The sequence below is a fragment of the Mandrillus leucophaeus genome, unplaced genomic scaffold (assembly GCF_000951045.1).
Source record: "Mandrillus leucophaeus isolate KB7577 unplaced genomic scaffold, Mleu.le_1.0 Scaffold216, whole genome shotgun sequence".
In the NCBI taxonomy this organism is placed as follows: domain Eukaryota; kingdom Metazoa; phylum Chordata; class Mammalia; order Primates; family Cercopithecidae; genus Mandrillus; species Mandrillus leucophaeus.
Genome location: NW_012102210.1, coordinates 3,203,209 through 3,216,767, shown reverse-complemented (window position 1 = coordinate 3,216,767; position 13,559 = coordinate 3,203,209). Strand labels below are relative to the sequence as shown.

The window sequence follows — 13,559 nt, the reverse complement described above, 5'->3', positions numbered from 1 at the left end:
AAAAAAAAAAAAAAAAAAGAAAAGAAAAACTGAGTTCCAGTTGTTTTAAGACTTCGTGGATGAAGGTTTACAGCCATCAGAAGGAAACAATTCTTTAAAAGATGAGCAATATTCTCAAGGGGAGGCTAGGTGAGCTCCATGCATTGAGACACTAAAACAGCCTGTCTTGAACATTGCTTGGGAATGGAGGGGCTATGAAAGCAGAAATGCAATGTGTACTAAAGACAAATTGTTCACATTGTTAAAATTTTTGCTATGAGTCCATTGGGAATATAAAATGACAGATTTAAAAAGTAAATACTTGGGAAGAAAAAGATATAGAATGAGCTGATTCAAATAAAGGGAAATGTAGCAAATGCCCTGGGATCTTTTAAGCTTGTGCATTCTGAATGCATGCATATATGTTCCTTTTCAGCTGCAGTTGGAATTACCCAAAGAAGTTGTTCCTTGAGAAGGCTACTGTAAAACCAGTAACATGAAGGTGAATCTGTGGTTTGGAGCTCCCCCTACAGTTTGTTTGAAAACTGGTCTCTCTCATCGCCAAGAAAAATGACCACTTTGGAAAATGAGTTCTTAGGCATGCTTGGAAGTATTTTCAATGTGTATATATTGTTTAATTTTATGTTTAAATGTGTACATGAGGAATCCATTTTATGTTAGACATATTTTTTTCTTTTGTTACCTGTTTCCTAGCTGTGGACTACATTAATTTATTTTCCAGTGAGTCAAAGTCTTTGTTTTAGGTCAGAGTGCCATTTTCAAGGTTGCGAATTTCAACACGAGTTAAATGACACGCGAAACTTTACAGCTATTTGAGAATTGGACATTTTGAGTGAGGGATTTTATCATTTTATATTTGGTTTGTATATTTCTTTTCAAATATAGGGCCTGAATTATGACCAAGCACTATAACTTTTAATGAGGGATAAAGAATTGCATGCCACTATGTGTGTACTCTGAAAAATACTCATTTAGTTAGTCATTTGACAAATACTGATTATCATCTATGTGCCAGACACTGTTTAAGGCATTAGGCATATATCAATGAACAAAGCAGACAAAAATTTCCCTGCCCTCGGGGATCTTATAGTTTAGTGATGGATGAAGGAGTGATGGATTATAAAAATTATTATGATAAAGAAGTCAATTACATAGTGTATTAGAAGGTTCAAAGTACTGTGAAAGCAATGGGCCCTGGCATAGGAAATCAGATTGAAGGAAGGGAGAAGCAGTGAGGCAACTGCAATTCCAAATAGTGTAGCCAAGGAAACTCCCATTGAAAAGATTTGAGAAAAGACTTGGAGGTAAGAAGAGCTTTCCAGGCAGGGAATAGCAAGTGCAGAGGCCTTGAATCAGGAGCTTGCTAGTGCATTCAAGGCACAATAAGGGGGCTCAGCATGCCTGGAGTGGAGTGAAGGGGAGTGTAGCAGTAAATCATGTAGGGCAAGAGTCAGCAAACCAGTGCAGCCTGTTTTTGTAAATAAAGTTTTATTGGAACATGGCCATGCTCATTTGTTTACGTATTTTCTGTGGCTGCTTTCATGCTACAACCACAGAGTGGAGTTGTTGAGACAGAGACGATCTATCCTACAAAGACTAACATATTTAACTGTCTGGATCTTTATAGAAAATATTTGCTGACCCCTGCTGTAGGTAAGATTTCACAGGCCACTGTAAGAATGTTGACTTTGACTCTGAGAGAAATGAGAAGCTATGGGAAGGATTGAGCAAAAGAGTAATGGGATCTGATTTGTGTTTTGAAAGGATCATTATGGCTGCCATGTTGCCAAATTTTAGGGAAAAGGCTGGGAACAGGAAAACCAATTAGGACTGTGGTTCAAAAGGTGTACCAACCAGGCACATTGGCTCATGCCTATAATCCCAGTGCTTTGGGAGGCTGAGGGCGAAGGATCTCTTGAGGCCAGAGTTTGAGATTGCAGCAGTGAGCTATGATCACACCACTACACTCTAGCCTGGGCGACAGAGTGAGACCCTCTCTTAAAAAAAAAAAAAAAAAAAAAAGATGCACCAATGTGCTCCCAAGACACTACAGCAGATTCATCTGGGTGCAGCTGGGTATTTTAAATTCGTGAAGGATTCATACCAATACCTAACATCTGTTAGATATTGTATGAGCTTCTGGCTAGTAGGTATAGTTCACAGTTTCAACATCAGGTCATGCCACATTCCTTTCAATGATACTGTATCTTTGTGAAGCTGGGTTTTTGGCAAGTGACCTGTGCAAATCAGTGTGGAACAGGAAGTGATGCTGGTAGTGTCCAACTTGATTCTAAGGTTTGAGATGTGCGGTACCCAACTGGCATACATATCCCATTAGCAAGTGATTGTGGCTAAGAGCAAGGTTTTCTTTTAACTTAATTATATTATTTTTCAGATGGCACCTTACTTGTTAGACCATTGTATTAGTTTCTAGTTGCTGCTCTAACAAATCACTACAAATGACTTCAAAGTTTCCTGCCCCAAGCAACTGGAAAAATGGCATTACCATGAACTGAGATAAAGAAAATTGTGTATGAACCAGGTTTTTTTTGTGGGGGGAGGAAGGCAGATGGGAGATTCAATTTTATACATGTTTAGGAAAGAAGATACAAAGAGAAGGAAATGATATACATTCTGACCAGGGCCTTTCTCCAGATTGTCCACCCATGAGCCCTTTAGGCTGTTGTGTTTTGACTTCTTACTCAAAATATGAACTGAGCAAGTACAGAGGTGCCATGTTAGAGAGAGGAGACTCAGCAAGCCTTGTCTGACTCAGAGTCTTAACTAGTTTGGGGCAAATGGAGCTCTACTTAAGGGAACAGAGAACTACAGGGTTCCCATGTTTAAAATAATTATGTCAAAAGATTGAGCAGGATTTTAGAAAGATGGAGGCAGCAGTGTTGTTTTGAATCTCCTCAAATCCTCTCATGGAAATAGATCAAACCAAACAAAAAACCCATGAGTAGCCTTTACCACAAAACTAGATGACAGTTTTCCCTATGAACCCCAAAACAAGAGGGTGGGACAAACCATCACCAGTGGTCACCAGACTTGCCTGGTATGGCATCCACACAGGAGGGAGTGGCAGGCAGGATGCCTTCAAACTGCCAGCAGAAGTTCACTGGAAAGTACCATGGGCCAATGTGAGAACAGCAGCTGAAACTCTGAGGGGTTTTTTTTGCCCAGTCACAAAGTGAGTAAGTACAAGGGACCTGTGATAGACTGAAGCAGTGAAGCAGTCTAATCCCTTCCCACTCTTGAGCCCGAGCAGCCAGAGCTCCTTTCCAGGATGCGGCCCCACACAGAGGACAAACTACTGGGAGGAACAACAGATACAAAGGATAAAAATCAAGGAGGGAAACAGAGCTGGGAAATCTCAAAAAGCAAACCATCATGTCATTTGATACTACATTTTTTAAAAAGAGAAGTTTGGGGAAGTTTTAGAAAAGTTATCCTTAACACCTCCTTTTCAAAGTGCAGAAAAATCAATTTCATCTAAAAATGAATAACAGAAAAGGATCGTAGTCAAATCCCATACAAAGGTATTATAAGAAAAAAGAGAATAAGCAGCAGAACAGTATCCTCTCAGACAATAAAAGCAAGTCAGAAAAGACAGGCCCACAAGCTGATCCAAAGAGTAACCTGCTATTTGAAAACTAGCTAAAAGACATTAGGAAAAAACAATGCAAAAGATGAAAGGACCATAGGGGGCAGGAAGGGAAGTTACTGAATGAGTACTGTACAGAGTTTTTGTTTGGGATGATCAAAAAGTTCTAGAGATGGGTAGAGGTAATGGTGGAACAATAGTGTGAATCTACTTAATGCCACTGAATTGTACACTTAAAATGGTTAAAATGGTAAATTTTACATTATGTGTATTTTACTGCAATAAAAAGGGTGAGAGAACATATAAATCAAAATTAGGTGAGATGGTAGAACTCAGAACAGAATTAAAAACAAAAGAAAAACTTCAGAAAAGAAGACTAAACTAAAAAGAACACAAGAATGAACAGGCTGGGCATGGTGGCTACATTTTTAAAAACACCTGTAATCCCAGCACTTTGGGAGGCCGAGGCAGGCGGATCAGTTGAGGTCAGGAGTTGAAGACCAGCTTGGCCAACGTGGCAAAACCCTGTGTCTACTAAAAATACAAAAATTAGGCCGGGTGCAGTGGCTCACACCTGTAATCCCAGCACTTTGGGAAGCCGAGGCGGGTGGATCACCTGAGGTCAGGAGATTGAGACCAGCCTGACCAACATGGCAAAACCCCATCTCTACTAAAAATACAAAATTAGCCAGGCATGGTGGCACATGCCTGCAATCCCAGCTACTCGGGAGACTGAGGCAGGAGGATCGCTTGAACCCAGGAGGCAGAGGTTGTGGTGAGCCGAGATCGCGCCATTGCTCTCCAGCCTGGGCAACAAGATCGAAACTCTGTCTTAGAAAAAAAAAAAAAAAAAAAGAAAGAAAGAAAAAAAATTAGACAGGCGTGGTGATGTGCGCTTGTAATCTCAGCTACTCAGGAGGCTGAGGCATGAGAATTGCTTGAACCCAGGAGGTGAAATTTGCTGTGAACCGAGGTGGCACCAGTGCTCTCTAGCCTAGTGACAGAGTGAGAGTCTGCCTCAAAAAAAAAGAAAAAAAAAAAAAAAAGAATTAACATAATGGATAATGCCTTTAAAAAAGAAGAAATTTTTAAAAATCAAAAAGAAGATAATAAAAAGGATTTTAGAGAAGTAGCAAATATAAAAGATACGCAAAAAAGTCAGGACAGTTCTGAAAAGAGTAATGCAAACACATAGAAACATAGTATACCATAAAAGTGACATTTCACATCAATGGGACAGATTATTCAGTAAATCGTAATACGTACATGTTGGGGTAAAAATAATTTATCTGGGAGAATCCTTAAAGTGGCAAAAGTAGATGCCTCTAAGGGAGGGGTAGGTGGTGGCTGGGAAACTTGGGGAAAGGGTGAATTTCCATTGTCACCATTTTGTGTCTTTTCAGTGTTCTATCATGTGAATCTATTACCTTTGAAGTCTAAAATGCCTGTGTTCAAGTCCGAACTATTGCTAGCAGTTGCTAGCTAGCTCTTAATCTTGGGCAAAAATTCTTCAGATTCTCTACCTCCTTATCTGTGAAATGGGGTGAATAACTTAGCCAGGTGCTGCCAGGCACAGAATAAACTCTCAATAAATATAAAGTGCTGGTGGAAACAACCCAAATGTCTAGTAACGGATGAATGGATAAGCCAATGTAGTGTAGTCATACAATAAGAATAGTATGCAGTATGAAAAGGAATAAAGTTCAGATACACACTACAGCATATAGATAAACCTTTAAAACATAGTACTAAATGAAGCCAGATACCAAAGGTCACATGTTGTATGATTCCATTTGTATGAAATGTCCAGAAAAGGTAAATCCAGAGATTGGTGGTTGCCTGGTGCCAGAGGGAGGAGGGAATGAGGAGTGACCGCTAATGAGTAGAGGGTTTTCTTGCAAGGGATGATGAAAAGTTAATGCAGATAGTTGTAATGATTGTACAACCTTGTGAACATACTAAATGCCACTGAATTGTACGATTTTTGTTTTTTGTTTTGAGACTGAGTCTTGCTCTGTTACCCAGGCTGGAGTGCAGTGGCACGATCTCGGCTCACTGCAACCTCCCAGATTCAAGCGATTCTTGTGCCTCAGCCTCCTGAGTAGCTGGGATTACAGGTACACACCACCACGCCAGGCTAATTTTTGTGTTTTTATTAGAGACGGGGTTTCACCATGTTGGCCAGGCTGGTCTCGAACTCCTGAGCTCAAGTGATCTGCCTGCCTCAGCCTCCCAAAGTGCTGGGAATACAGCCGCTCCCGGCCGCATCGTATGGATTTTGAACAGTGAATTTTATGTTAGGTGAATTATGTATCAGAAACTAATTTTTTAAAAAGTGAATTACTGATTTTCCCATGGTGACCATCCACTGCCACCATCTTCCCTTCCCCCACCCATTCCTCTCCTGCCCTCCCCCTAGCGCCCCCAACCCTTTCTACCTCCCCCTGTGCCTCGCAAGGGGGGCCCCCCTCCCGCTAAGGAGCGTCTCTGGACAGCTGGGCGCCTGCGTCTTGCGGTTTTCGGAGGGGGACCCAGGGCGCATGCGCGCCCACCACTCATCCTGTGAAAATGGACGCTCCAAGCCGTTTTTTTCTGGTGTACTTCAGTTAATGGTGATGGCCGAGAAGGTTGCACGTGCTGGAATGGGTGGAGGAGGATCTGGCGGGCCTCTTAATATTTAAGTCCCTCCAGAAGCTTGATTTCCTCTGCCTGTAACCTCTGGATGCCGTGGTCTGAAAGCCAGGCTGGCTGCCTGCCGGCGCTTGCAAACGCTGAGGACTTCGGAGACCCACAGGCCTTCCCCCTTTGCATGCAGAGTGACCCAAGCCCATTGCTGAACCTCACTAGTAAAGTGGCACAGTGTTACTGGTCTTGTGTGTTGTTGTGAAGGTGAACTGAAGTAGTGCGTCTCACTGCCCCGTGCATAGGTGTTGGTTGAATAAATGGAGATCCATACTCTAGGGTCTGTCCTGGGCCAGCTTCATGCTGTTGCAGTTCACTTGGCTGGGCCCCTGGTTATCAGCTGCACCTTGGAGAGCTGTGAGCCCTTGCCATTCCCCTGGTAGATTTCCCCTATGTTTTGTACTCACTTTCCCAACTGTGATCATGTATGTATAAGGTAACCCAAACCTGTTGATGAGTCCTGAATCTTATTTTCTGAAATACCTATCTGCTAGGCTATGAGACATAAGACCATCATCCATGGGAGATTTTGTACATTTATTTTGGTCCACCCAGCCTCATCTTCTGCCATCTTCAACTTATATCCAAATTTTATTCTTTTAGTCCTATCCTCAGATTCTGCATCTTACTTCTGCCATTTTCCCCATTTCTGATTCCTTGTATAAGCCCATAAAATCTCTCCCCATTTGACCTTCTCAGTCCTGGACTATGTTCCTTCCTGTTTCCTCAATTCTTATCCCTTTTTGTCTATTCTCCCATCCAACTTTTAGTTCCTTCCTTTTTTTTTGTTTTTTTTTTTGAGATAGAATCTCGCTCTGTTGTCCAGGCTGGAGTGTAGTGGCATGATCTCGGCTTGCTTCAACCTCCACCACCCGGGTTCAAGCGATTCTCCTGCCTCAGCCTCCTGAGAAGCTGGGATTACAGGCACCCGCCACCACACCCAGCTAAATTTTTGTATTTTTAGTTTTTAGTTTGTATTTTTGTATTTGTAGTTTCACCATGTTGGCCAGGCTGGTTTCGAACTCCTGAACTCAGGGGATCCACCCACCTCGGCCTCCCAAAGTGCTGGGATTATAGGAATGAGCCACTGCACCTGGCCATAGTTCCTTCTTTCTAATGCAATCTTTGATCCCCACCCCCACACCAAAGAAAACTCACAGTCAACAGCATCTCAAAACTGAAAAGGCCTCTTTATTACTTATCTATTAATCAATTCTATTACGTTTCTTTATTATGTTTTAAAAATATATCAGAATAAATTAGTATCTATCTATATATGTGGAAAACCAGCGGTATCCAAAGTAAAACCAACAATCTCAGCTCTTAGATTGTGTAGCCATAGTATTCAGCAATTTCCATCTCTCTTTCCCTTTCAATGAAAAACTGCACCTTCCCCAGAGAGGTGTATTTGGCAGCATTCTCACGCTCTTGTTGAGCCTTTCTCTTCATGGCCTCACGCTCTGGCCTCTGCTCTTCTGTGATAGGCGTTGACATTACTGGCTCAGGAACAGTGGGTTTCCTCCATGGACGGGGTTGGAAGCTGAAGTCTTGGATTAGAAATTGATTTTGAGGCTTGGGCAGTGACTGGAGATTGGTCACAGCAGTGGAAACAGGCTCCCGATGCAGAGAAGTACAAGATGATGTTTTGTAGAGTGATGGCCTAGAAACTGCAGATTGAGGGACAGTAGGCTGGGTAGGGTTGGCTGAACCAGGTTGGGTTGCTTTGGTCGAAATTGGCTGAGCTGGTGTGGCAGGACCTGGCAAAGATGTGTTGCTAGGAGCTGGTCGGGATGGATTGACTGCAGTCGATTGAGCTGAGTTAGTAGAATCAGGTTGAGCAGGGTAAACCACAGCAGGCTTACGTGAGGCCGGAGGGTTTGGCCGCCGAGAAACAGGTCGAGCTTGAGGTTTGTCCAGGGCCAGAAAGGGCAAAGGTATCAACTTGACCTTCCCAGGTGGTGGCAACTCAGAGTGGGATGGAGATGGACACTCTTTTTCAGCACTACCATCTAGTTTCTGGGCCTCGACTTGAATTTTCTCTGGGCCTTTACCCTCACGTTGGGTATCCAGCCATGGTTTGAGAGCTGGGAATGACTGGCGGTTTTGGGTGTTGCTTGAGCTTCCCAGGGTCCTGGAGGAAGAGAATCCAGTTTTCTTATCGATCTTTTTCCCGAGTGCATGGAAAACTTGCACGGACTCCAGCATGTGCATGCCCAGGGAGCTTCGGGGCTTTTTAAAGATCTCTTGGCTAAGCTCAGGTTGATTTTTCTTCCGCTTCATATTGGGAATGGTTTGCTTCTCTTCTACCTTGATGTTGTTCCCTGACTGCTTACTCTCTTCAGATTTCTTGGAGCTGTTTTTTCTGTTCCCTTTGGTCTTTTCCTGCCCATGACTCTTCGCTTTGCTGATCCTGCTGGATGCAGCTTTGTGAGGTTTGTTGCTAGAATGCTTGGCCTTGTTCACAGAAGCACTGTCACTGACTGTAGCACTGCAAACAACCACTTCTCCCTCTAATAGGCACTCTGGGTTCTTTGGCTGGATTTTGGCCTTCGGAGCACCCTGGATCGGCTCGGAAGCTTTATGCTTGTTCTTCCTGTCTTGATCAGAGTGACCCTTTATGACACATGACTTTTCCTGCACCTGATTTACCTTGATGGCACTGGTATCTTTGGCTGTCTTTGCTGAGGGACTTATGGGTAGGTCAAGATCCTGTAAGGAACTGAAGATTGGGGGGAGGTGAGTATCCTCCACCAATGTAGTGATGTCTGCCAAATCACTGCTAGACTCAATCTCATTTTCAAATATCCCTTGGTCCTCAAGACTCAGGCTGTTATTTCTTAGATCGGCATTTTCAGAACCAGGCTGCTCCTCTTGGCCAAGAGGATCAATGCAGGCCAGAAGTGGGTGAATATCAGGGACTTCTAAAGGAAGTAGTGGAGGATCTTGATTTCCTATTAGGATCTGGTAGACATCTAGAGGCTTTGAAAGGTTGGTTTTAATCTCATCCAAATTCTCATTCTCATTTTTTTCCTGGCTTGGAACTGGAGACAGTGTCAAGAGATTAGTAGGACTCTGGACTGGAGTTATCATTGAAATGTCCCCAAGCTCAGGTGATGGGTTACTCTCAAGTATCTGGGTATTTCTGCTACTGAAGGACTTGGAGAATTCTTGAGTTTGTGGCAGACAAAATGTCTGGCTTGGAGATTGCAATCCCAGGGAAGTATCCATCCCCAGGGAAGTTTCCATCACTACAAAGGAATCAAGGAAGAAGTCAGTCTCTGGTAAGTGAGATGCTCCCCCTACACACCAATGCGGCAATCGGATACCTTTCCAACATGGGCAAGGCATTTCTACTAGCTCTTCTTAAGGACCATGGACAAGACCTGTATTAGGAGATTGGCAGTGACTGTTCTCTTACTGGTTATCATTTGATGTGATTGTTTCTTGGATTTCTTTGCATTTCATAGGGTTGTTGTAAGTCAAAAAGTGAAAGTGATTTTTAAAATAGGAGATGTTTTATAAAGCCTCACATTCTAGGCTGGGCGCGGTGGCTCAAGCCTGTAATCCCAGCACTTTGGGAGGCCGAGACGGGCGGATCACGAGGTCAGGAGATCGAGACCATCCTGGCTGACACGGTGAAACCCTGTCTCTACTGAAAAATACAAAAAACTAGCCGGGCGAGGTGGCGGGCGCCTGTAGTCCCAGCTACTCGGGAGGCTGAGGCAGGAGAATGGCGTGAACCAGGGAGGCGGAGCTTGCAGTGAGCTGAGATCCGGCCACTGCACTCCAGCCTGGGTGGCAGAGCGAGACTCCGTCTCAAAAAAAAAAAAAAAAAAGCCTCACATTCTTATAGGGTCCTTTCAATTCTCTCCACTCTCCTGAGAGAATAAGAACACTTTACATTACACCATGGACTAGGGGAAAGAGTGGAGCCCTTCCTCATGAAATATATAAGCAAGCACAGATTCTGAGCCTGTTTGTTTTGGAGAGGATCTCTCAACACAAGGTCTTAAATCCTATTGTAAGTTAAGGAAAATCAAAATGTCACTGCCAAAATAAGAGTTCTGAAGTGCCTTCCAAAGAGACTAAAGTAATAGATTAAGGAAGGATATTACAGCGTGGTAGTGCAGAGGAAGTGATCGGTCAGGGCACTAAACAATGTATCCCTGAGTATGCTCTTGGGACTCTCTTACATGTAGCATAGATGGCCATTATAGTGTTCCACTTTCCCACCTATAAGGTGTTCTCACATAGAGTCTGCAAATGGAGAGCACTGCCCAAGAATAGTGGTTGAAGTCTCAGGACTTAAATTCTACCTATCCGTGGACTCATCACACAGCTACAGATTTGACCCTCTTTTTCAATGCTGACATTATTTCTCTCCTTTCTTGCTGTTTGTACTCACCTTGAACACTGGTTTCTGTGATGGGTTGAGTAGACACAGAGTAATACATCCCAGAAGTAGAGACTGGTGGTAGGACATTTGTGGGCTGAACCTCCTTTAGCACCATCACCATTTCTGGTTGATGGGCAGAAGCCCTATATCCTGTGTATGACACAGAGCCATAGGATTGCAGGCAGGATAGTTGAGGTCCCAGTGTGCCTTGATTATAGTAATAGACCTGACTTCCTATCTGGTAGGGAAGTGACAGGCTATGGCCCTGCTGATTTGGAATTTGAGTTAGTGTGCCCTGAACAAGGCTGGCAGATAGTGATGGATACAGAGGGACCACAGTATTGGTATCTGAAGTTTTATCATACTGGGCTGTCATAGACATGGAAGAGACAGCTGTATTCTGGTCAATGACAGTCACAGTGAAGTCCCTGAGTGAGGATGACTTCTTTGCTGTGCTTGCTGTACTGTCCCACTCAAAAATGCCTGGATAAGAGGCAGCTGAAGTAGAGATATGGCTCTGGCCAGTAACCCCAGACAACATGCCAGTAACCCCAGACAACATAGTTGTGCTAGAATGTTGATAAAGGTAGGCACTGCCCATGATTGGCTGGAAGGAGGTGCCAGAGGCTGATGGCTGTAGCCATGCTGAGCTGATGGCTGGAGCAGAGGCTCTGGAGAAGTTGGAGATGCTTCCTGTTAAGGAAGCCACATTGCTCACCACAGGAAGAGAGAGCTGCAGAGAATTTGCAGTTCCAGGTAAAGACGTATTTTGGAAATCTTCTGTAGGAAACAAGAGAGAGATGAAAAAAACCGATGAGATTGAAAAATTCTCACTTATTTGAAGAACAGCATTATCTTAAGGTTGTTGCAATCAGGAAGCCTGTAATACCAATACTCACTGAGATACCAAAAGCCAAACAGTTTATGATGGCCATGAGTGCTGAGGCAGTTTGGTCCTCTTTTGACTTGGACACAGATGTGAAGACCCAAGTGGTCTGGGTTCGTACATTATTTCCTAGGCTAGAAGCAACCTTCTCCCTTCCCTATCTTTCCCTTGAATCTGGGTTAGTATAGACTCATAACTATTTCCTAGAATTGGAGCATTTTAGAACTAGGAGGTCCTTAGAGATGTTCTAACATTTCATTTTATGAGTCTGAGAGAGGTCAGATTGACCTGTTTAAGTTTTACCATTATGTTAATATCATTACCAGTTTACAGAACCTGACTTCCTTGCCAGGAGTCTTTTCTCTTAGCATCGACCAGAAACTAGGAAATCAGAACTTTTAATATGGCATTTTTTTTTTAATCTACTAGAATACAGTACAGCTATTACCTTTATAATCCTTAGTGTCACATTTTGCTTCTGCAGGTCATGTGACATGTCCCAGACTTTATATTTAACCCAGGCCATTGGTAAATCTAAAAGGTCATTCTTTGCCCTCTTCAAGCCTGGCTTTTTATCATAAGTCAAAATAACTACCTGATAGAAATGCTTTTTTTTTTTTTTCTTTAATTGAGACAGTCTTACTCTGTCACCCAGGCTGCAGTGCAGTGGCTTGATCTCAGCTCACTGCAACCTCCGCCTCCTGGGCTCAAGCAATTCTCATGCCTCAGTCTCCTGAGTAGCTGGGATTATAGGCGCATGCCACTGTGCCTGGCTAACTTTTTGCATTTTTAATAGAGACGAGGTTTTGCCATGTTTGCCAGGCTGGTCTGGAACCACTGGCATCAGATTATCTGCCTGCCTTGGTCTTCCAAAGTGCTAGGATTACAGGCGTGAGCCACAACGCCCGGCCAAGAAATGCTTTTTGAAAGAAAAAAGCTAGTTAAACTCTGAGCTTCAGGCTGCTTGTCTATAAAGTAGTTATAAAATAATAACAGTGATAATTCATACATGAATAAAAGTGATAGATTACATATGACTTATAATGAAGATATAGTAAGTTCTGAAAAAACAGACAAAATAATTAAAAACATAAAATCATGGAATTAAAACAATATATAGATATTAATGAAAACTGGGGTATGTAGCTAGCATCAGAATGTAGTAAATTACTAACTAAAGCTACTACCATACATGCAACATTAGGAAACTGAATAATATCACTTTTTCTTTTTCTAAGTGAATACTATTAACCAAGAAACAGCCCATAATAGAACGAATGAATTTCTAACCAGCATATATAGATAGAGATACTGTATCAGCAAAAAGTGTGTAACAAGCAGAAAAACGCAGTAAATGTGAATGTAAAATAGCCATAATATATGTGGATATTTCAATAAAAACTGGTACAAAATAGAATGCAAAAAATAAGTAAAGGAATTCCATTTTTATGCTCATTCATATTTCTATGAATATTACCCAGCAAATGACAGGTATTAATCTTAGTAGAATACTTAAATTGTTGTAGCCACATAACAAGCAGAAAAAAATCCTTAAAAAGTATCATGAGAGCTGTAATATTTATCCTCAAAACCTAGATTATAATCATCTCCAACATCCAGGAAAATGACATCCCCGTAGCTTAAAAAAAACAACTGCTAGAATCCAATTAAAAAATGTTTTGAATGTAGGAAAGTTCAAAGGACTCCAGAAAATTTGATTTAGATAGATATGGAATTAGAGATATGTGGCTGATATGTGGCTTGACTTTTTATTCTTAGGTCTAAAAGCAGTTCATAGGCCGGGCGCGGTGGCTCAAGCCTGTAATCCCAGCACTTTGGGAGGCCGAGACGGGAGGATCACGAGGTCAGGAGATCGAGACCATCCTGGCTGACACGGTGAAACCCTGTCTCTACTAAAAAATACAAAAAACTAGCCGGGCGAGGTGGCGGGCGCCTGTAGTCCCAGCTACTCGGGAGGCTGAGGCAGG

The 13,559-nt window shown here is 42.7% G+C and overlaps 1 protein-coding gene across 1 annotated transcript in view; it reads right to left on the bottom strand.

Annotated features, from left to right (window-relative positions):
- Window positions 1-7,461: 7,461 nt before the first annotated feature.
- LOC105540175 (chromosome unknown open reading frame, human C2orf78) overlaps window positions 7,462-13,559 on the bottom strand; it is a 16,661-nt gene continuing 10,563 nt past the window's right edge. Inside the window, exons 2-3 of the mRNA XM_011980697.1 lie at window positions 10,695-11,465; window positions 7,462-9,537 (exon numbers count right to left, since the gene is read on the bottom strand). Of these exons, the coding sequence (XP_011836087.1) occupies window positions 7,613-9,537; window positions 10,695-11,465 (2,696 nt within the window). The 3' untranslated portion in view covers window positions 7,462-7,612. The remainder of the gene's footprint in view (window positions 9,538-10,694; window positions 11,466-13,559) is intronic.